The sequence below is a fragment of the Hydra vulgaris genome, chromosome 08 (genome assembly GCF_038396675.1).
Source record: "Hydra vulgaris chromosome 08, alternate assembly HydraT2T_AEP".
NCBI classification, from domain to species: Eukaryota; Metazoa; Cnidaria; class Hydrozoa; order Anthoathecata; family Hydridae; genus Hydra; species Hydra vulgaris.
This window is the reverse complement of record NC_088927.1, coordinates 54,316,193-54,340,610: the sequence shown is the minus strand read 5'-3', so window position 1 is coordinate 54,340,610 and position 24,418 is coordinate 54,316,193. Positions and strand designations below refer to the sequence as shown.

General features: G+C 30.2%; 1 protein-coding gene across 7 annotated transcripts in view; it reads left to right on the top strand.

The window, feature by feature from the left end:
• The window catches only part of LOC136083980 (TNF receptor-associated factor family protein DDB_G0290883-like), an 81,002-nt gene that overhangs the window by 39,132 nt on the left and 17,452 nt on the right, over window positions 1-24,418 (top strand). For 2 of the 7 annotated variants that reach the window (XM_065803955.1, XM_065803956.1), the window contains one exon: window positions 1,200-4,333. The exons of 1 other annotated variant lie outside the window; for it this stretch is intronic. In XM_065803955.1, the coding sequence (XP_065660027.1) occupies window positions 1,964-2,986 (1,023 nt within the window). In that variant the 5' untranslated portion in view covers window positions 1,200-1,963 and the 3' untranslated portion in view covers window positions 2,987-4,333. Of the gene's footprint in view, window positions 1-1,199; window positions 4,334-21,287; window positions 21,315-21,590; window positions 21,624-24,418 lie in introns of those variants that run through there. 4 more of the 7 variants (XM_065803957.1, XM_065803958.1, XM_065803960.1 and 1 more) reach the window with 3 other exon arrangements.

Here is a 24,418-nt window from a genome sequence, read left to right as displayed (position 1 = left end):
AAAATAAAGTCGTTTTTTCCTTGCCATGACGACATTCAGCGACCAGAAAACTGTACTAACAAGCTTTACAAGGTCGTCCGATCGTCAACATGCTGAAGGAATCTTTTATTAGCCTGAAGCATGAAGAAGTTATGTGTATTGATGAACAAGTTGTTCCTTTCAAAAGAAGATCCTCTTGGAAACAATACAATCCTCAAAAACATAAAAAGTGGAGTTATAAGTTTTATATCTTGGTGTATGGACATGTTCATAATTTTGAGATACATTTAGTTCCAATTGGTGTTTGTAAAAGTCTGATTGGAAAGCATCTGGAAATAGGGTGATGCAGTGGTTAGTACCAAGGCAAGCATCAAATTTACCAAGGCACATAAATGGCACAAGCTATTCTTTAACAATTGGCACTTGATTGGAACTGGTGAAAACACTTTACGATCCAGGCCTAGCATACACAGGAACAATGCGTACCAACAGATTCATAAATGTCAACATGCCCCCTGATGGTGAATTAAAAAAAGAAGGCAGAGGTCCAACTACCATCAGGGTTACTACAGTTGATAATGTTGAACTTCCTGTTGTCAAATGGTTCGATAACAGGGGTATTGCATTGCTAACAAGTTATGAGGGGGTGAATCCAATAACCATTGTTAATTGCTGGGATAGAAAATCCAAGAGATTTGTTCCAATCCAACAACCGTCTATTGTTACTACGCACAAGAAATATGGGGGGAGTAGATCTCCTTAATGGCATGCTGAGTTTGTAGAAGATCAATTTTCGAACGAAAAAGTGGTTTCAAACTCATTTGGCATTTTCTTGACTCGATGGTAGGGCGAGCATAGATATTTTGTCGAAAATTACACCAGCTTTAAAGAAAGATATTCTTCCACAACACATGTTTAAACTAACCATTGTCAAATGCTAAATCCAGCCAAACTATCCTTTTCTGTTGACCATCTTCATAGAGCAAAAAAAAAATTCTGTAAAGATACCTAAGCCATCCACTAGTAAAGATAATTTTGGTCATTTTCCTTCTTTCGTAAATAAAAAGGGTCATGGTAAAGACCCTTTGTGACAAGGGTAAAGTTCCTTTATGGTTAACATCTAATTCCCTGGGTTTATTTTACAAGAAATATATAAATATATTTTTTATTATCCTATATTATGTTTCCATCTTATATTATATTTAGTTTTTTCTCCATAGGCAGAGTTTGTACCCTACGAGCAATGTTTGCAGTCACTAAACTGGCTCCCCATTCCCATTTTTAAATGTGACCGAAACGGTTGTCTCGACTACATCCTAAATGATTTTCTCCTCGAAAAGTGCTCATGGACCAGAACCGATTTCCTACAAGCCTTCCGCCTCAACTCCTGCGGCGACACCTCCTACTTCGGGTTTCGTTACCGACGTCTTCTTCACGCACATCTGGACTCCACCATCTTTGACACTCACGCGAGAATACAAAAAAAACTTAAAGATTAAATGTTATATTGTACTTGTGGGGCATAAATATATAAACATATTTATTATACATTTAATTATAAAATATTTTCTTCCGTCATTAAAAAGATTCCTAAATATTAAAGGCCTAAAAAATATTCTTATATATTTCCATCTATTTCCATCGAATGGCAAAAGTCACCTTAACTAAACAAACTGTTTCAATTATTATCTGAGTAACTATCATAAATGAAGGAAAACCCTTAACCGTCAAACCCTGACCACACTATAATTAAAATATGGAAACATCGAAAATTAAAATTGACTTAACTGTTTTCAATAAAAGCTATGCTGATGCTATAGCAACTAATTTTAACTCAATATGGTCTAATGAATTTAGCACATTGAAAAGAACCCTGTAGTGTGAAATAACAGAAAAAATAACTGAGCCTAATATTTTACTCGCTCTTGAAAACGCCAATTTAGATCACGATCTGGAAGGCCTGCAAATTATTCGTAAAGAGACAATGATCGAGATTGTCATGAAAACTGACAATTCGAATTCCTTGATTCTTGAAAATGGTCTTGTAATTAATGGTGTAACCCACCATTTTTATAACTCTACTCCAACAAGAAACTTATGCAAACGAGTTGCAGTATCGGTAATGGGATTGCCTCTCGAAAAAAAATATTTACCTGTCGGCGTGGCTCTTGAGCAACTCGGATATGGAAAACATATACACACAAGAGCAGTATATCGCAAAACGCCTAAAAACGGAACACCCTACTATACAGGAATACTAGTTGCCATGATGGATCAATTAATTAAACCAATACCAAGATCTTTAAGACTATGTGGATATAACGTCAGGATAATCTATACCGGACAAACCAAAGAAGAACTCCTGAAACCAAAAGAAATTTTTACAGAAGCGACCGAAGAACCTAGAAAAAAAGTAACGGAAACTAAGGAACCAGAAACATCGGAAGAAATACCTGAACCAACAATTAAATTTTCTAAACCACAAGAATCAGAAGCCCCTATGGCGATATGCCAAAACTCTGTCGAAAAGCAAACTATAAAAACCGATACCAATAACTTAAATAAAACAAAACAAAAGACACCCGAACAAATACCACAACCGCCTGAAATAAATTCTCAAACACAAGAAACAGAAAATCACATGGAAGAAAGTCAACATTTTGACAATAATAATATTGCAAACAACGACAACATCATAAATGAAGCAAACATAGAAGAACCAGAAAAACAAATCGAACTTCCCTCAGAATATCTTTGCTTAGATTATACTGGGAGGCATGTTTACAACTTAAATTTATTCTACCGATTCGATAAAACAAAATGCTCGGAAGATCAACTATTAATATTTAAGGCATACAAAAAAGCAGAATATGATCAGAGAAAATTCGAAAGACAAATAAAAAGAAACAAAATAAATAAAATACCCTTCGAAAAATCAAGAGATAATATTAAAAGCAATACACAAATCCAAAATAACTCTTCATACAATCATGATGACTGGACATAAAACTAATACATAAACACCAAAGTAAGACTTCAGAAAACTATAAAATTATCAAAAAATATATATATACACCCACAAGCATTAAACTATGATAAAAGGAAGAAAACAAAAAAACAAAACAAAAAAAAAAATAATAAAGATATAACATTAAAATACAAAACTACCAAAATTAACAAAAAAAGTTTATAAAATTTCAAAAAAAAAAAAATAAATAAATAAATAAATAAATATAGAGTAAGTTACATTCTATTTTTTGTTCTCGAGGAGAAATAGAGTACGATACATAATAAATATAGAGTTATATACTGTGTAACAACAGCAATCAGCAATAAATCGAGATCATTTATGAATTACACAACTGATAGGGTCCCTCATCTTACACGTGATGCTAATGTTATTACCCCATTCGAAATGCTAGAAGTTGTGCATTGTTCTCAAAACGTAAACATTAAAAACCCCTTTCAAAAAATCCTTTAGTTTACTTTTATTCATTCCACTTTTAATAACAATGTAAACATTATTTACGTTGCTTTTTATTTCTAAGTACCTCATGGAGCTTCAGTAAATAATAAATTATTCTTAATTAGTAAGTAAGTCTTTTCGTAAAATGTTTTAAGCATGGTTCACCGGATAATTCGTGATATCATTGTATCTTTATATTGTATGTATGTTGGTATATATCATAATAAAAAATAAACGACATAAATTCCGTGTAAAAGTTATCTATACTTCATTATAAACATTTTGGCGGTTAATTTACGCCAATGTGGTACAAAATTCAAACTTAAAAGACGAATTCACCAAAACATTTTTAACATAAATAACAAGTTATCTTGAACACAAAAAACGGCCCTAATCTCCCTTCTACCCAAAGATGGGAACCGAGCACTAATACATCTGTGCAGACTAAAAATGAATCGCGAAAGCGCCAGCACTGAGACTCTCAAAACTCCTGAACGTATTACTCGGATCAACTCAAACGTGCTCAGCACCCGAAAGAAACATCTTCTAAATATAATTCTTGCCAGAGATGTTATTCGTTACACAAAAGTATTGGAAACTGCCTGATCACTATCGATCAGGAAAAAGCATTTCACAAAATTGATCGAAACTTTTTTTATTAAAATCCTTGAATTTCGGTCAAAATTTTATATACGCAATGAAACAATTTATGAATGATACTCAATCCATTATCATAAACAGGGTATGAAAGGCAAACCCTTTAAAATTGAGAGAAATGTCCGTCAAGAAGACCCAATATCCCTCATGCTGTACTGTCTGGCAGTGGAAACGCAGAACACAAGAATTTCAGTCTAATTGCTTTATAGACGGCATCCCTCTAGCCACAAACTAAAACAAGCCTTAAAGTAATACAGTACGCAGACGACGCAACACTATTTGTACAAAGCGAAAACTCAATTAAAGAAAATTAAAGGAATTTTTGATCTCTTGAGGACTTTGAGTGGGATCAAACATCAACCGAAACAAAACAAAAGCCTAGGTTTAACTGTCTAGGATACGAGAGCAACATAAAAAAATTCAATCAAAAAGTTTCACTATAAACTGGTCAAACTAGGCAGGTTTAAAAATACTCGGAATTACATTCCACACAGATTTTACCTATACAGGCAGAATAAAGTGGCACACTGCCACAGAAAAGTTCAAAAAAAAATACAAAATTGCCTTTCCTTGAAATACAATCGAATCTTTGTCAACACCCTTGCTCTGTCAAGGTGTGCCATGGGGCAAACTGAAAACGAGATTAATTTTTAAGGGTTTAAAGAGTATATACTCTGAACCCATTAAAAGAGACATTTTGAAATTACCCGATAATAAGGGTTACTTTCTGGCATACTCTCATACATGCTTTTATTTTTGAAATGCAACGTTTAATATTATTACGTTATAATATTTTATAAGCACGCTTTAAATTTTATTATAGATTATTTTTTTTATTATATAGAACGCATGCGCTCTACATTAACTTATACTTTAAACGAGCAGCTAATTTAAACAAATGCTATTAACTCCTTTTGAAACTTATGTTTTATACATTTTAAAACCATAACATTCAAAATTTGAGTTTGATACTTTACCAGTTGTTTTTTTATTTTAAATAATAATTTTGATAACTAATTAAAAAATTAACTTTTGTCAATACAACTTTAAAATTTCTAGTTATATAAGCTTAATATAATATATTATTAGCGACCCTTGAATGTAAACTCTCCCAGACTATTTTTTTATTTTGAGCCTTAAACAATCTATATAACGTTTCATATAACTCCCCTTATATATGTAAACTACCCATATTGTAACTTGTTTATGAAACCCCTCAATTTATGGAACCCGAAAAATATCCATTTAAAATATACAGTATTTCTTAAAGGCAAAACTTGTAAATATGTTTCAGAAAACCACCCTGTCTTGGTAAATTCTTTTCATAAGATAAGTGTAAATATATTGTTAAATTAAAAAAAAAAAAAAAACTCGCTCAAGACCTAATGGCTAAAATCGTTTCTCAGCCTAATGGTTATGATCAAGTATCAAATGGTTATGATCTGTTCTTATTTTTGCTCCGGACCATCTCTTTCAATTGGTTACGGTGTTGTTAGAAAACAGAAATTGCAAAAGATCGAAACCGATAAATTCCTTTTACGTACGGAAATCTCAGAGCGTTCCGTCCACTCCGGACGTTAAATGGAGATAAACCATGCCGTTTGACCTCGGCTAAGTGGCAATACTAAACCCTTAAATAGGCCAAACTCTCGGCTCCCAAAATAATACCGCCTACCTTCGTACTTTGTCAGTTAGGAGAGTGACAATTAATATATTGTGTGTGTGCATGTGATATTATGTATGTATGTGTGTATGTATGTTATGTATGTATGTGATATTGTGTATGTATGTGTGTGTGTATATTTTACAGAGTGACGATGATGATTTGTAGAATGTTTTGGTCCAATGCGTCCTATTGTTCGTATTACGTCATTTAAATTGAAAACTCGTGCTAAGGTTAAGGTTTAGATGTTTGTGTTTTTTATGTAAGGTTGTAAAATAATTATATTCATGTTTAAGCTACACAACATCTCCCACGCATGCGGACCGACTCAAAACATCCTCTTTCGTTTTTTAACACAACAGTTTACCTTCTGCGGCCTTTCTAGCCAAAAGCACAAGGCAACAGATTGTCAAAAATAACAAATGCAAAACTTGTGGTAAAATCGACGACAACATCCATATCTTTGCCTACTGTCCTCCTTCTGTTGAAATTTGGGAGTATTTTAAACATGTATATAACTCCTTGATACCCCAACACAATTTCCGATAAATTCGATTTTCTCGATTGAAACGGCGAATTATCGGAGAAAAACCCCAATTCGTAGCTGCTGTTCAAACCATCATGAGTACAATATGGAACAGAAGATGCCACTACATGTTTAGTAAAACAAGAGTTGACCCAATGGCTGTGATCAGGGTAATAATCAGGAACATCAGAAATATTATTACTTTAAAATATAATTATCGTAAACACTTGCGGACCTTCTCTGTCAATACTTTTGCATTAAAAACGTCTGCTGCCAAGTAGAGAATGGAAATCTGAAACTAAACAAAAACAAATCAGCTAATAAACTTAGCAAAAACAAATTAGCTGCTACTTGCAAGATCTGCATGTTCAGTAAAGATTCTACTATCCCAGATGAAATTCATTCATTTCAAGAAATGGATAAAATAAAAAACATTGATATGCTTCATGAATCTAACTCTCCATATGGATTTAGTTTTCAAAGATATGAAAGTTTTGTTTTATATTATCGTTTGTTTTTTGTAGACTCCACTCCTTTTATTGAATCGATAAGTGTTGATAACAATTTGCATGTAAAACTGCATTAAAAAAGTTGTCCACTTCCACTTCCTCATTGGTTTAGAATTATCAACAATTGTAAACTCACAAGTTTATCTATTTTAGATAATTTGGTGTCTTATATGCACAATCTTGTTGAAGGAAACTCCTATTATTTCGTTAATGAACTTTCAAAACTAATCTTTTTTAAATCTAAAGGTCGACCTCAATATTCTTCGAAAGTGTTACATTTTGCACTAATGCAAAGATATTCATTATCTCAGGCTTATTCGCATCTTCTGCAACAACTTCCTGTACCATCAAAGTCACTATTAAAAAAGTTAGTATCAGGTACCATAAAATCATTAAAGTTATAAATGAGGACAAAATAAGCAATGATTGTGTTATTCTTTTTGATGAAATGTATCTGCAGCAATCTTGTGAATACCACAGTGGTAGATTAACTAGACAAGATAAAGAGGGTAATCTCTACAAAAGAGTAATTGTCTTTATGATTGTTGGCCTTAAGAAATCAATACCTTATGTAATTAAAGCCATCCCAGAGATTTCATTAAAAATGAAATAGAGGAAAGTTTAAATACATTAAGATTAGCAGGTTTTAACATTCGAGCATTGATTGCAGACAACCATCCAAAAATGTCTCAGCGTATTCAAAATTGCTTAGCATTCATGGGTCAGACAAGCCAGAAGAAAATTTCTTTATCACTTATAATGATCATAAAGTTTATCTAATGTATGATAGTGTTCGTTTGCTTAAAAACTTAAGAAATAATTTGATTAGTACTAAAAAGTTCATTTTCCCACCATTTCAGTTCACTGATTACGGTTTTAATATAAAAGTGTCTGAAGTGGACTCTTGGGCTTTGCTTCATAGAGTACATGAAAAAGACAAAACTCTTTCAGCAAACTTAAGAAAGGCATATAAATTAGGGGAAAAGACTCTATATCCAGGTAACAATAAACAAGATGTCAACTTGGCATTAAATATATTCCATGAAACAACTTCAGCTGCAATTCAAAGTTATTTTATCCTAATGAATACTCAGCATCAAAATTTTTAAAACTCTTTATTTTATGGTGGGTAGTATCCAACTCAAAAATGAAATACTCTAATAATATTATAGGAAATGCAGCTGTTATAGGGGATGGTAAGCCACAACTTTTCCAGCCAAACTTGCTCACTGGGTTCAAGAGTGACAAAATTTACAGTACAGTTCCACTGAAAGAAATTGTCTCACAACTCAGACTTCTAATGCACTAGTAATAACATTGCAAAATACTTCAAGTCTAATTGAAGATCTTCTATTTGAATGATATAATTATGTTCTAACCTCACGTTTCTAAAGTGATCCATTAGAGCGACATTTTTCAAAGTATCGCCAAATGAGTGGTGGCAGGTTTCTAGTTGGATTACTTCTGAGAAAATTTTGCAAATGAGATCATTATTAAGAGAGAACTTTTCATTCAGATGTGAATCTGAATTCGATTTCAGAACTTATTAATAATGAAATTCAGGAAAGTGAGTTAGATGAAGACAGTAAAGAGGTTACAATTTTTATTGCTGGATATATATGCAGAAAGTTACTTAAAAAATTGAAATGTGAATTGTGTACTTTATTGATAAAAAGTGATGTCGTTGACATAGATGCAGAATATATTGACCTAGTATCCTAACTCCCTCAAAGTTACTTGCAAGTCATGTTGTTAGTTGCTTTGCTATGCTTGATGCAGTGAAACAAAGTCTACTTACGTTGGAAACACACAAAAAATATAATACAATATAAAGAAAAAATAGCAATGTATATATATATATATATATATATAAATATGAACATTGTTAAACCTATATATAGTAAACCTATATATTGTAAAACGTCATAAATAAAACCGTTAATGTATCTTTAAATAATTGTAAATATTTATTATTTTGTAAAAAAAAATTTAAAGAAATTTTAAAAAAACCCTGCAACAAAAAAATGTCTCAATACTACAAAACAACAATTGAAATCTTAGGTAAAAACGAGTTTTGGCTATGCCTATTTAACAGGAGTTTAACATCCCCTCAAAACAAAAAAAAAAATTTAATAAGAAGTAGCAAAAAACAAAAAGGCAGTTGTGTCAGCAGAAAGCAAAATACCCTTTTTGTTTTTAAAGAACAGTCTACCTTCTGCTAGCCAAAGTATAAGGCAACAGATCGTTAAAAATAACATGCAAAACTTGTGGTAAAAATAAAAATAACGTCTGCAAAACTTGTGGTAAAATTGAAGACAACATTCACATCTTTTCTTTTTGTCCTCTTTTTGTTGAAATATGGGAGTATTTTAAACATGTATATAACTTGACATCCCAAAACAATTTTTATTCAATAAGTTCGGTTTTTCTGATTGAAACTGCTTAAAGCTTTTATATTTCTCGTTCATTCATTGCCATCTTAATTATTCAAATATTGCTTGGTATAAATAAAATAAGTGTAAATAAAAATAAAATAAAAATATTTAATAAACAAAAGCATGCTATCAATCAGAATTATTTCCAATGTGGGCCGTTATCCCGAGCATTATTTGTTAATTCAAATATAATGAATGTTTATCAATAAAATGTCTTTCAAATCCTTATATTTATGTTCAAAATTAATAAAAATATATCTCCTAAAATATTTTACCCATTATTCAAAATAAATCGGAATAGATATTTAACCAGATTTTCAAATAACAGTTATATTCAACCCAAAAGTTATTTTGCGACAACTTCAATTTTTACTAGAGAAATTATGGAATATTTGTTATAATTATCCGAAATTATGGAATAAAATATTAACTAATGAACTTAAAACAATTTCTACGCTTAATGAGTTTAAGAATAAATTGAAGTAAAAACTACTGAAGAACGACGTAACGCTCAGCTTTTTCTGGAGTTTTAATTTACGTTTGTCATTACGGGCTTGACGATCTTAGAAAAAGATTGTGCCTTTTTTTTTCTTCCTTTTTTTTTTTATATTTTATATTTAATTCTTTTATATTTTATATTTAATTCTTCCTTTTTTTTTTTATAAAAAATGTACATAAAAAATTATGGTTTATTAGAGTTATTCACATATTTCAAGGTATATGCTGGTGTAAAAAGAAAGCTTCAGGATTATGCGTATTTGCTTGCATGCTTTTTAGGAATTTAGTTTCTTTGTACTAATTCTTTTTTTCTTTTGTTTAAATTTTTCTTAACCAATGTTAAAACAAAAAGTTAAAGTTGGACTTTAGGACGGATTGATTTTCATTTTATTAAGTATTTAGAGAAACGTTTTATATTATATGGTGTTACGTTTTTTAATTTTGTTGTCTAATATTTACAGTAAAAACTTGGGGGCTTGGTGATAAGACCAATTTCTGTCAAGATTTTTCTATTAAAAACGTTTTTTGTCAAGTAGAGAATAGTAGAGAATAGGAAAATCTATACATATGAGCTAAATAAAATAATGGCTTTAAGTAAGATATGCATGTTTAGTAAACTTTAGTAAAGTTTCGTATTCTCTATATTTTACCAACCACAATATTGTTATTTATGATTATTAATTAATCGCTGCCAATAATTGTTTTTATTGGCAGCGATGAATATTTAATTTATATAGGGGAGACCGGGGCTAGTTGGCTCGGTTTTTACTCTATGAGCTCTGTAGCCCTAACAGTACATTTTTTTAAAAATATTAAAGTGTAATCTTAAAGAGTATGGATTAGGGTATCTTATAAAATTTGCATTCATTTACAAAAAAAAATTCTTGGGGCCTTTCCGGACCCTCAAAAAAAAAAAAAAATTTGCGCCAACTTACCCCACCACGGGGTAAGTTGGCGCAAACTATAAAAATGATTATTGATGCACTATTAAGTGCAAAATTAATAGAAATTTTTTTAAAATTAATTTTTGCAACAATTTTATCCCAAAATTTAATATTACTTTTAGCTGGTACCAAATATTAGTCCGTATAGAAGCCAAACAGTAACCCACCTTTTATCTGTGGAAAAAAAAACTAAACAAAATTTTTTTTTAATTTTTTTGTAAGAATAAATATTTTCAATATTGTTAAAAATAAAAAAAATAAAGAAATAAAAATTTTATAAAAATAAATATTTTTTTCCATAGTAAATGCTATGAGCCAACTTACCCCGTGAAAAATTTGTCAACTTACCCCGAAAGCTTTTTTTTTAATAAACAGTCTATAGATCCTGAAAAACGGCAGCTTTGAAAAAAAAGTCTGACTGGATATAGTAAACCAATTGTGACTGGAACTTTTAGAATAATTTTTTTTTCATACGAATAAATATTTTCTTTGTAAAGTAAAAAGGAAGCGATGTTCTAAAAGTTACGTTTTTGTCCAAAAAACGCATAAATCTCAATATCTCCCATGCGCATGCGCGAATCCTGACAATACTACAGTGAATGATGAAATGGTCAATGAGGAAGTTTCTGAGTAATTTTTGTCACTTTCTGATGAAAGGCTCTAAAGATAAACGCAGTTCGTCAACTTACCCCTGCGGCCAACTAGCCCCGGTCTCCCCTAAGTGTTTTAATGGCATTTGTAATAACTTTGATTTTGTGCTCGTCATTGTTGCTGTATCGTAAGATGGTTGTGAGTGTAATAGTTGTGAGTGTAATATTTTTGTTTTATTTACCAAACGCTATATTTTAATTTTTAAGTGTCATTTTTTTATCATAAACCGCTTCTATTTTTGGATTCCTCTCCGGACAAAGGTTCAAAATAAAAAAATAAAAAACAAGAAAATAAATAAATAATAAATAAAAAAGCACAAAAAAGTATAAAATTCAAATTTAAAACATAATAAGAAAATTAAAAAAAAATTTAAAATTTAAAATTAAAAAATATACATATTATAAACAGTAAAACTTCTATATTGGAAATATTCTATACTGTAAAACCTTTTTGTTATATTATCCTGAGACAATGTAATATTATAACACTGTAAATGTTTATTAAAAAAAAAGAAAAAGAAAAGTAAGAATACATTAAGGACAGGTGTCTCTCAGGTGGAAGCAGAATGTGTACCCGAAAATAATAAAGATATAAACAAAAACCAGTGGCAAAAGAAAGCCAACCGAAACAAATGAATATAGATATAGAAAATTTGCAAATACCAATTGACTGTATAACAGAGGGTAATAATATCGTTATCGATAATAAAACAAATATAGTATATAATGACAATGCAATGGAAGAATCGCAGGAGTTGAAAACTACCTAAAAAATTAAAACCACAATAAAAGATTCTGAAAAAAAAAACATAACATTATCGAAACTTTATCTGAAGAAAATAAACAAAGAAAAGAAAAGAAAACAAATAAAACATAACCACCAGAATTCAATTCAATAACCCAACTAACCGAAAAAAATGCGATTGATGTTATTACAGATATTGAAAAGGTTAACCAACTGATTGATGCGAGTGAATTTAAACGAGATCAACCATTTTTAATGAAACCAACTGATTGATGCTAGTGAATTTCAATGATATAAATAAATAACTAGATATGTAACTTTTTTAGATATCTAGTTATTTATTATATATTGCCGTTTTTAGTGAAGCCAATTCAATGCGTTGGAAGCCATTATTATATCGGGCAAAAAGCTTTTAGCAATCACATTCACATGAAAAGATATTGGCAATTTTAACGTCCTTATTCTTGGAATTAAAGATGATTAGAATCACAGACGATCAATTTAGTGAGCATACAGTCAATACATACATATTTTTTGGTCAAAGATTGGATATGATATTGTTAGCATGTTTAGTTTGTTATAACAAACTAAACATGCTAAAATAAACTGTTATTTTTATAGCCACAAAAATATATATTTAAAAACATATTTGCATTTAGAACATCAAACTAAAACATCGTAAAATATATTTTATTATTTTAATAAAAGTTTTATACAATAAAATGAAATATTCATAAACCCTTGAACAATATTAATTTGTTAGTTTGTTGTCTTAAACCAATAGATGACTTTTTTAGAACTTTAGTGGTATAACCCTGGGCATGTCTGAACATTCGAATTCTAAAGTAATATTCACATATCTTTCTAACAAGCTGGCTGGAATGCAAATCATCATTTTCATTCCACAATTCTAAGTCGTGACTATTTTTTTAATAATTAATTTGTTAACACAATGAATCATCTTATGCTTTATATTTTTATCTGAGGTTATTTTTGGATTTTTAAAATCTTTACCACTAATAAAGAAGTTAAATACTTTCTCACACGACTCGACAACAGAAACAATATCCCTTGATGGCAAAAACAAACCGGCAAAAACAAACCACCACGATCTTTCACATTATTTAATGAAGAATGAGATTTCGCATAGGAATGTTCGTATGAAAAATATCAGTTAATGATTGAGCACAAACATTACATGAAATAGTATTTATTAACTTTCTGACTAAGAAACCAGAGATATATCCCAATATTGCTTCTTTGTAGCTAGACATTTGAAGTTCATCGCAGTACAAAAAAACTTCTTCAAAGTCAATATCCTCTTGGTCAAAATTATTAACAGAACACAACCTTTTTTTCCAACTAAGAGAAAAAATAGAGCCATTAGAATATGGCTCAAATATAAGGCAGTTAGCATGACTCGATCCAACTATAGAGTTTTGCAGAAGAATCCGTTTTAACAATGACTTTAACTGCACTACGTCAGGATTGTTGTTGTAACCATTTTTTCTACGAATGCAAGCAAATAGTAGTTCAAGATGATCTTAGGAATATTTGTAAGTTAGAACATACTTAAATAGTTCTCATGAAACGTTAACAGATCGGTGGATAATTTTAGAGTGCTTTTAGCATCTACAATTAAACCTAAAACAAATGTCTTTCTTCGATGTAAAAGCAATGGAATGCTATTAATATCAGTCAACTTGCTCAGATAAGTAATCGTATTGTTTAAAAAATCTTTCCAATAAAGCTGATTATTAAGATATAGAGGTTTCTTAAAGTGTTTACCATTTGGATTTCTGGAATTGAGCATGTCAAATAATTTATCAATAACTCTTATAAAACGGATTGTACTATTTGCTCCTAAGAAAGATGGATGCTGTGATACCATTAAAAATTCAATTGCATCAGCAACAGAGCTGCGAAGGGTTTGGCCAGCTATTTTGACATTCATTTTGTGGCGATGAAATTCAATATGTTTTCTTGAAAGTTTGCTTGCAAATTTCAAATCTTCAAGCTCTTGTAACTCAAACAAAGCTTTTATATAACTCGATTTAATATAGTGGCCCTCATCATCAATAAAAACACCCAAATCATTTAGAGAATTTCTAGCTAATTTAAGCATATAGCATGGGTCTAAGAAAATGTGGAGCAGTTGGTTGTTATATGAAAAAGTACTAACTATATCGTCTATGACTTTGCCAAACTTACATGCAAATGGGACAACGGAATTTAAATTTGTACTAGTACCATCAAATGTAATACTTTTGATACAAAGGTCATATGTCTAAGCCACATCTAAAATATTTTTAATAAAACATGTTAAATCACTTGCTTTAACTTTATTTGATAAAACATAACCAATGGGTGTTTTCCAATGTCCTCGCAAACCAACATGAAAATTAATGCCTCTGTAGCTGGAGTATCAGGTTTACATACAGAAATATCTTTACCAAAATCACAAAAACCAATATAATGACCTGAACTTTTGTCATAAGTTATACTGTTTTTGATTGCCATAGCATCAATAATAAGAGCACAATGCTTAAAATTTATATCTGTTTTCTGTTTATGACCAAGATATGAAAAAACATCAAGGAATAAACCAGGATCACAATTTACAGATGATGTCCAATGTGATATTGAACTGGCAGCAGGAAGACATAACATTGGCCGAAGAAAGTTATACGAACGTGGAGAATAAAAATGAAGAGTTAAAGCGATTTTTTTCAATTCATCGTTGTATCTGTGACCTTTTGGTTTAACATTTTGATTGGATAATTGGTTCTTAATGATTTCATATGAGAGTCCAGAAAAATTTTCGTTTAAAACAGCATCAGTAGTCAAATAATTTTTAGATTTTAAAAGGGAAACCATGTCTTGTAAAGAACAGATTTTCTTTTCTTTTCTTCTTAATTTTTGTTGTAAAGCCTTCACTTTTTTTTTTTTTTTTTATTTTGCTGGTGATAAAGATCTTATAGATTGTGTTGGAGATTGACTGGTGTGGTCATTTTTTTTATTAGTGCTTTCTGGCTGATCATTATGTGTTAAATTAATTTCTTTACTGGGTTTGTCTATAGCAGGGTAAACATCAAACTTTGTTTTTTTCAAATTTAGATAATGAATTTACTGATGTTCGTATTGATGGGAGTTTCCTTTTTGTCTTTTAAATATTTGTAGAAAATATAAAAACTGATGGCACAGCATTACATTTTAAAATAGGCTTTTGATGATGATCAAGACTTGGATTTTTTTTGTCTGGAATACAATAATTTTAGTCTGATTCTAAAAAATGGTCGTTGCAGATACAGGTGTGTTTGGATGGAAGAAAATTTTCACGTTTCAAAGCAACAATCCATCTTTTACATAATTCAGAATATTGAAGAGGAAATTTATGAAAGGATTTCGTGCCGCCTTTTATATATCCATAAGAACATCCATATGCAACACAAGAATTTACCATTTTGTGATGAAAATAATTAAGTTAAATAAATGCTTTAGCAAGGCAAAAGAAATAATGTCACGGAATTACTCTCTACATTATATGATATTTACTGTTTTCTGCCCGATATAATAATGGCTGATTAAAATAGTAAACAAATAAATCGCAAAATAAATTTCATAAACAACCCGTTGCTAAGGCCGTTCATGCAGTTGCAATAATTCAGTAATTGCAACAAAATTGCAGTAGCCCTTAGTGCCCCTTTCCATGCGGTGCCCTAAGCACGTGCTTAGTATGCTTAATGATTAATCCAGTACTGTATATAGTATATATATATATATATATATATATATATATATATATATATATATATATATATATATATATATATATATATATATATATATATATATATATATATATATATATCATATGAAATAATGAATATTCATAATGAAATTCTTGGCAGCAAAATTCTACTTTAGCTATATTTAACCTTACTTTTAGCTGACTTCTGAAAGTGTACTATTAAATGCCATACAAATGGGTGATTCCAGGTGAAAACATCTAATTTTTTTTGAAAATGCAACTCTAAGTCTCAGATTTTGCTGATTTTTAAACCACTTAAAGATTTTAGTAAATTATGAACATCCTGAAAATTTTATCATCTGATTTCAATCTCAGCGAATAATTCACTTTTATTTTATAAAAATCCCGAAGTTAGACATCTAGTTATTTATTTACGTCATTGGTGAATTTGAATCGAATTCAAAACTATAAATAGCGATGAGATAATCATATGCAACAATAACCACTTAAACGAGTGTAAATTAGATGAAAAAAAATGGAGTTGATAAATAAAAAAAAGCTGAATATAAAAAACTAAAACTCGAGAAGCGTTTAGCATATAAAAACATGAAAAGGAAAGTAATAGTCCAAGTGAATGGACAGTTATAAAAAGAAAAAAAAAAGAAAAAAAAAAGAAAAGATGATCATCTTAAAAAAGCAAAAAAAAACATCGCATCGATTGGTAATAATATCTCTTCATCGTGTTATAGTATATTATATGGTATATTATGGTAACTATGGTAACGAGTGAGGAGAAATTAGTTACACAAAAATCAAAGCCTTATAAATTTTTATGAAATAAAGGGAAAATTTTTTTAAATATTATTTCTTAAGTTAATACAATATTTATTTTATCAAAATTATTTTTTATAAACCGATAGCACTTCCTTGTTGGTTGGTTGGTTGGTTGGCTATTAATCTTAATTTTTTTTTGATACCCTTTATAAGTGATTGTGAAATGTTGCCTCAATTTTTCTCAAACACGCATTGATACGCCCAATCAATTATTGTAAACTTTTGGCCTCCCATCCACCCTCATACACATTCTGAGCCAATATTCCCAAAAAAGTCTTCGATTGGCCGGGCTGAAGATATATTAGGAGGGTTCATATTGACTGGCACAAAATTGATATTTTCATCCATCTTTGATATTAATGCTTGATTCTTTTGATATAAATGCTTGATTATATTGCAACCGAATGAGTGGTTTCGACATTTCGCGCTCAGGTAGTGCAATCCAAACAAGAATTTTTTTTTGGAAATTTTTCTTTTCCGCAAAACGAACATTATCTGGACATTTGTCTTTATCGTCCGTGTAATATCCGGCGTTTCCAGGCATTTCATCGCGGCCGAAACAAAAGTATTCTTTGTCGTCTAAAATTAAAACACTCTGTTTTTTATAGAGGTGATTTACGAGTTTTCGGCTTCTTTTTTGTGCCCTTAGTCCATCATTGTATTTGGGTGTTTCTTCACGTTTATGGTTTATTTTCGCGAATTGTGTATAAGTTGTCTTATACACAATTCGACGTTGAATTTATGTGCGAGTTTTCTTTGACTTACACCTTTTCGATTGTTGGTCAACCTGCGAAGTTTTGATTTTTTTCTCGAGTCCATGATGATGGGCGTCCATAATTTTTTATAAACACTTTCCTGTAAGGTGTCGATTGATATAATTATATGCTGTTTTGCGACAGGATCCTTCTTTAATATAATGGTTAGCTTTTGGATTTTTTACAAAATAATTTTTGACATTATATTGAAGAACTGCTCTTTCTTTGCCGTTTAACATTTTTTATGTTTTTTTTATTTATTTTTATTAAAAATTAAAAGGACCAATTAAAAAGTTAAATAAAAAATAAAATTTTAAAACCACTAAAAAAAAAAACAAAAAAAAAAAAACAAATAAAAAATATTTTACGAAAACAAAATAAAAGATTATATTGAAAAGTATAACAAAAAATCAATTTTTTAGTATGCGCTATCTAGTTTCGGTAAAGCAGCTTTAATAATCCCTTAAATGGGCTACAAATAGAGACTAAGCTCTTTAATTAATTTGATAAAGATTTGATAAATTTAATAGCTTTATTATAATTAAATTGGTTTTGAGTTTTATTTGAAAAAGATTTTTTTTTTTTAAGCTTTTAAATTTATGAAGTATAACCAAGCAAAACGTAATTGTTACTCTATTTAAAATATGGATTTTTTTAACATTAAGTTACATCTAAGATTCCACTTTTTAAGCTTAAAAAAAAACATTAATATTGTTTGTTTTTTTATTAACTTATAACACAAAATAATAGTACCAATATTTTTTTATTAAAAAAGTTTTAATATGCGAAGTTGCAACTAGTTCATTATTTGCACTTTACAATCAGCCGCTTAAGCTACCGGAAATTATGATGATCGTATATTCCAGTAGCTTTTTCCGCGAGAATCCTAAAACCTAACATAAGATTTAGGATTTATTTCAGGCAGACGTAAATAATTTTCAAAAAAAATTTTTTTCATGATAATTTTTTGCTTGTGGCTGCATATTTTTAAAGGCTTAAACTTTTTTATTTAATTATTTTTTTTTATCTATTATTATTAAAACTTTTATAAAAGTTTCTAAATTCATTTATCCATTATTTAGTTATTATTATTATTCAATAAAGAAAGAACTCTTTTAATTATAATTTTATTATAATTATTATATAATTGTTTTAATAAAACGAAATTTCCACATTTTTTTAATTGTTGTCATGAAGATCAAATCATTCTTTGACTGATTAGTAGACATTTTGAATCAGGTTTTATTTATGAAGTCATTTTTATCAGACAAGTTTTTCGCTAATAAACTCTATACCGTTCTGTCTTTCCTCAACATTCTCTGAGCAGAGCATGGACTCAGAGATAGCGTACCATGCTCAACGTCGAACTATTGACATAACAAGTGCAACTACTTCACTTGATTGATGTTTTAAAAGGTTAAGCTGGTAAAGAATGTGCCTCGTTTCTTTAGTAAACCTATGTGCAACTTAAATTTTAAACATTTAAATAACTTTGCATGTACTCTCCCACCACAAACTCAATTATTAATTTAAGGTTTTTTAAGTTCTCATCGTTTGAGACCCAAACTCTAATGCTCTGTTGGCAGTTGTCAACCATCCGAAATGAATAACCCAATTTCAAGTAAAGCCAAGTCTGCAGGTATGTTTCCACTTCTAGTGGCAGAGACTAGTTTAAACTGATCGGGGGATAAATTTTTGATTAACTCAACCTTTAATAAGAGGATTTCCAAAGTCATTTTTTTCAAAGGATGGGTTAATTTAAACCATTTAATAGTTTTCCAATACTGCCTCTCCATTTGTTGCTGCTTAGAGTCACTCCATTAGGAGTTGGTATCAGATCACGCAGACAAAGTTCATTTGTATGGAGTGAGCAAACCAGCCAGTTTAGCTTTTTTTTAATTTTACTTCCAGTCAATGCATTCCTTTACTTAACCTGTGTTAACACCCGTAGAATCCCCTCCTATTGCTTTTATTGGTACCATTATATTTTAAAAATTCATATATATTCTCAGCAATTACTTTAGCGTGTTTTGTATATTTTTAAACTTTTTAAAATGTGAAATGGAAAAGATACCAACCACCTGGCTCTTGACATACTGTATAATGTTCTTTTTTGATTGTAGCAGAATATAGTTTAGTGGAACTTTCAAGAATTAAATGATCTTTTGCATTATCAATTCTGCCGTCAAAAAAAAATGCGATCAATAATACTAGTCCTGCATTGAGTGTCAAACTCTACGAAAAGAGGCTGCATATCTTTTCTGAGCTTGACTTTGTCGTGACCAATAACTAACTTGGTATTGTCTTCTTTAACTATTCCTGTATCCATACAAGCTGCCGTTGCAATTACAGCCGTTTCCTATAAGCCAGTACCATGTCGTATTCTTGCGACAGCTATGTTAGAAAAAACTTTTATAGTTCCATTGTCCTTTTAAACTTTCCTGAACTTCATTTTGTCAACACATTTGATTGAGCTTTGTATCGCTGTTTGTTATGCAACATTCGTTACTTAGTACTTTCGTAATAAATGTTTTGCTAAATTCAAATTCAAACTTTTCTTCTGACTTCTTTTTATTTGTTCTTTAGACGCTTTTTTTTAGCTATAGATAAAATAATTGAACTTTCATTAAAATATGTAAAATACCTAAAGTCCAAGTAGTTTTAATAATGTATTTTTTATCTGTTATGTCTTAACATAGGTAAAATACAAATGGCCGTATGTCAAATTTATTTGAATATAGTTACATTTTGTTAGTCGAAGCAGGAAGATATTTGTAACATAACTAAAATTAATATTATGAAGGAGTTTAATTAACTTTGATTTGTTAACTAATAATTAATTAAAAGCATAACTATTTTAAAAAATCTTACTTCAATCTTTTTTCTCCAATTTTATGTAGCTTTTTGTTTTCTTTTAATTCTGCCAAATCGATTTGATGTGTACCGGTACTCCCTGTTTCAGCTAAGAACTCTTTTTTAGGAATCTTTTTTCTTTTTTCACGTGCAATTCTCTTTACAAGTAATAATTTGGCAATTACCATTTAGTATATCAAACAGTTTGTCAAGCTTACTCTTAAATTTCTTTGGCCTTAAAGCTTCCTTTTACCCTAGCAACTAGGTTAGCTGCATTCCAATCATCCACCAATCTCGCAGTAATTTTATATTACTGTTGTTCGATATGTGTTACAGGATATAGAAATAAAGCAATTGCATGGATTCGTTTACCAATCAACTTTGAGTAAACATCGTTCATTAAGTATTTTATCAGATAAATTTTATTGTTTTTATTGTTTTTATTGTTTTTTCTTATTCTTTTTTATGGTTTCTTGCTATACCATATCAAAGAAGATCTTTTAGCGTTGGTAACTCCAATACAAGAAAATCTGTTCCATAATCTATATACTCAGAAAGCTTTGATCCGCTCTTTTTTCTAATTCTTGATGAAAAACTTATTTTAAATATAATAAGAAATAATTACATATTTATATTATATCTATAAAAACAACGAGTTCTATATAATTTAATAATTAAGTATGTTTAGTATTAAAAAACCAAAGAATTTCTTTGTAATTTAATTAGTTTTTCCTTAACATATTTTGAATGAGTTAATAATTTTATTAAAACTTTACTTAAATAATATGTTAAAATCTTTCCACAACAGGTATTTTTAAGTCCCAGGATCTCGGGAATAAGTTAGTGTAATGCGGAAATCCCGGGATTAAAAATATAGCATGGGATTACTAAACCTACTTTTGCATAAATGTTTTTTTTCAATAACTTTTTTTTTGACATAAATAAATAACATAAAAACTATTAGTTTGACAATTTATAAGTTGAAAACTTTTTATAATTTTGATATCACATATCACACATAGAATTCAAAATGAATGGGTGTTGCGTTTAAAAATGCGTGGACGCAAAGCAGCATCTGTGGTTTGGTTCAAAGCTAATTACGAAAAACTTGCCATAAACATGTAATTTTAAAACACACTTCCCGGACGCTTAACATATTTTTATTTTATCTTTTGGTTTTAGTTTTAAATAAGTTGTGCACAGTTTTCTTTATACCGGGTTTTTGTTAAAACTTAGAAAAAAATTAGGACACACCCTACTCCACAGCACCTTTCTGTATTATACAATTTTTTCTTTATTAACTTTTGGATCATAATTTTTTTCAGATCATCCGCAGGACATGACACAAATTTACGCAATAAATTTCTGCCGGTGTTTTGATGTTTTTAGAATTTTTAGCTTTTTTAAAAATCCTTAACTTTGTTATAGTGTATAATATCTTTACATATGTCGTGAATATTCTAACTATAAAATTTAAAAAGTGTTTTACTTTGTATTTGAAAAAAATTGAAAAAAGTAAAAAAAAAAAAAAAAAGAAAACGAAGAAAGAAACGTTTCTTTTTAGTAATTTATTCAAACGACTATGAAGAGATCATGGAAATAAATTGTTATGCGCGAAAACTTATGTGAAAACTTTGATTTTAACATTTTCACTGTTTACGTAGAGATAAAATATGAGGATTTTAGCCATTTATTGAATATTTTAATGCTGTAAACAAGGAGACTTTTTATTTTCGAATAAAAGAGACATTTTCGGAATGTAAATACTTAACACATTTGTTTCAACTGTTCATACTTTGCTTGAAAAAAGATTTAAAAAATATAAAAAGATTTAAAGATATAAAAAATAATAAATTATATAAGAAAAGCTTAAGTTTTATTTTTTAAAAATTGTGTTATATATAAGATGTGGGCGGTTATGCTCGGTGGTTGATTGTATTCGTCAATTTTCGTTTGATTTAGTGAGCATAGGTTTGCCACGGTTTGTAGATTTGGGGTCCTAATATCAATGAAATACCCTATGAAACTCCTTTTAAGGGGTGATAGTGCATGCCTATGGGAGCCCAAAATAAAGGGTTTTGAAATCCCTCATTAATATCCAAAGCATAATTTTGGTCAAAAAGTTTATAAGCTTTTGCATACTATAATGCGATCTATTTAAGTGCTTAAAATGCTACAAGACATGCTTTGTTTAAACAATATATATATAATATAAAATGTAATGCATAAAAACAAAACTTTTTTATTTTAAAAGCTTTTATCCAAATATGCATCTTATTGCTGTTCCGATGTATCAAGAAAAATTCTCAAGTTCGAACTTTGCCCCTCGGTTAAAAAATTACCGGCCAATAATTTTTTCGGGAAATGGCAGTAATTATTCAAAGAAGAAAGCAAAATGTAAACACAGTGAGCGCTTTTTAAATAAATTTAAAGATGCCTACATTTGCAAAAACTCATGAAGATTGCAGAAAATCTGTTTGTGTTATATGCATGAAAAAGGGTGATCAAGTGTTGACTGAAAACTTTAAGTTGAAAATTCTTCAACTGATTCAAACAGACATAGATATCAGTGATGAAAGAGTGCCTTTGGCTACTTGTGTTTCATGCAGATCTCAAATCGGAAAACTTTGTGCTGGAAAAATCAATCATGTGCCTAAAATTTTTGACTTCAAGTCAATTTCTATCAAACCTACAACCAGAGTTTCGTCAGTTTGTGATTCCTTTTATGCCAAATTGCCAAGATCAAAGGAAAGGAGAAGCATCCGTTTGACAAAGTCAAAGAATCCGAGTAAAAAATTCCAAAGCAATCTTCTCAGAGTTCTGAAAAGCGCTGCACAAAGTACTTGTCAATTATTTGCCGAGGACTTCTTCACAACTGCACCATTGGAACTCGCCATGAAAACCTGAAAAGAATGGCCACAGATAATCCCGTAGGTGCAGAGTAAGTGGCTGCAGCAGTCTTAGCATCCAAAAGCGCATCTCCAAATGGCACCATTAGAAAACTTTTGCCATTGAGGAGAGGTAATTACTTCTATTGTCTAGTTAGTTATCATAGTATTATTGTGCTAAATTAAAGGCACTTAAAATGTTGATTCACAAACATTTAATTTATGACCTGTAATAATTAATTATGAGAAAAAGAAACAAGAATGCTTTTATATTAATTAAAATGCGAATTGCAACTGCTTTTATTGAAAATTCATCTCTTAGTTAATTACTATGCCTCAATTTCATTTCATCAACCTAATTTTACTTTAAATCATTCTCATTTCAAGAATAAATATTTTTTTTCCTAATGGATGTTATTTTATTGTTTTTAAAGGTCCGTCATCGGCTCAGCAGCTATTCAAAGAACCACTCACAACAGAAAATATGGTTCAAATTCAGCAAAATACAGGACTTTCAAACAATGGCATGCAAAAACTAGGTTCAGCACTAAATCAAATCAGCCCAATTAGATTGGTGGAGCCAAGTTTTCCTTTGAAGTTTGCTCTAGCCGGCCAGAAACTTAATGATCAGTTCATAGTCAGCAACATCAGATTGGCAGAGAATGGTCAAACTTGTCAAGTTGTGCACTGCCAGAGCCTCAGCAATCTCAGTGATGTTTTCAGAGCATCACGAAAACTATCAGAATCTTCCATTTTAAAACTCGGGGTTGATGGTGGTGGATCATTTCTGAAAGTGAGCTTCACTTATATTGTGTTGGAAGAAGATGAGACTCCTCCACACAGCTCAGTACAGAAAAACCAGCATCAACCAAAAAAACGAGTGTTAAGCAGAAGCTGATAGCACTGTCACAAAACACTCCTGAGAGTTTCCAGAATGTGAAGGCCATTTTCGACCTCATTCAAGTCAAAGAAAAATGCCAAACAGGTTCTTTGGTTGTCTCTTGTGACCTAAAGCTGGCCAACATTCTTTGTGGCATTCAGTCTCACAGTAGCAAACACCCTTGTTGTTGGTGTAATGCTGCATCTCCAGGTCTTGAAAATTGTGGACAAATTTGGACTTTTGGTCAGATCAGAAGACAGCATTCTGAATACATCCAGGCAGGAGGAGATTCAAGAAAGTCAAAGGAATTCAAAAATGTCATTCATGTACCTTTGATTGAATTTCAAGATGATAAGTTTGTCCTTGAGGCTATTCCACCAATGGA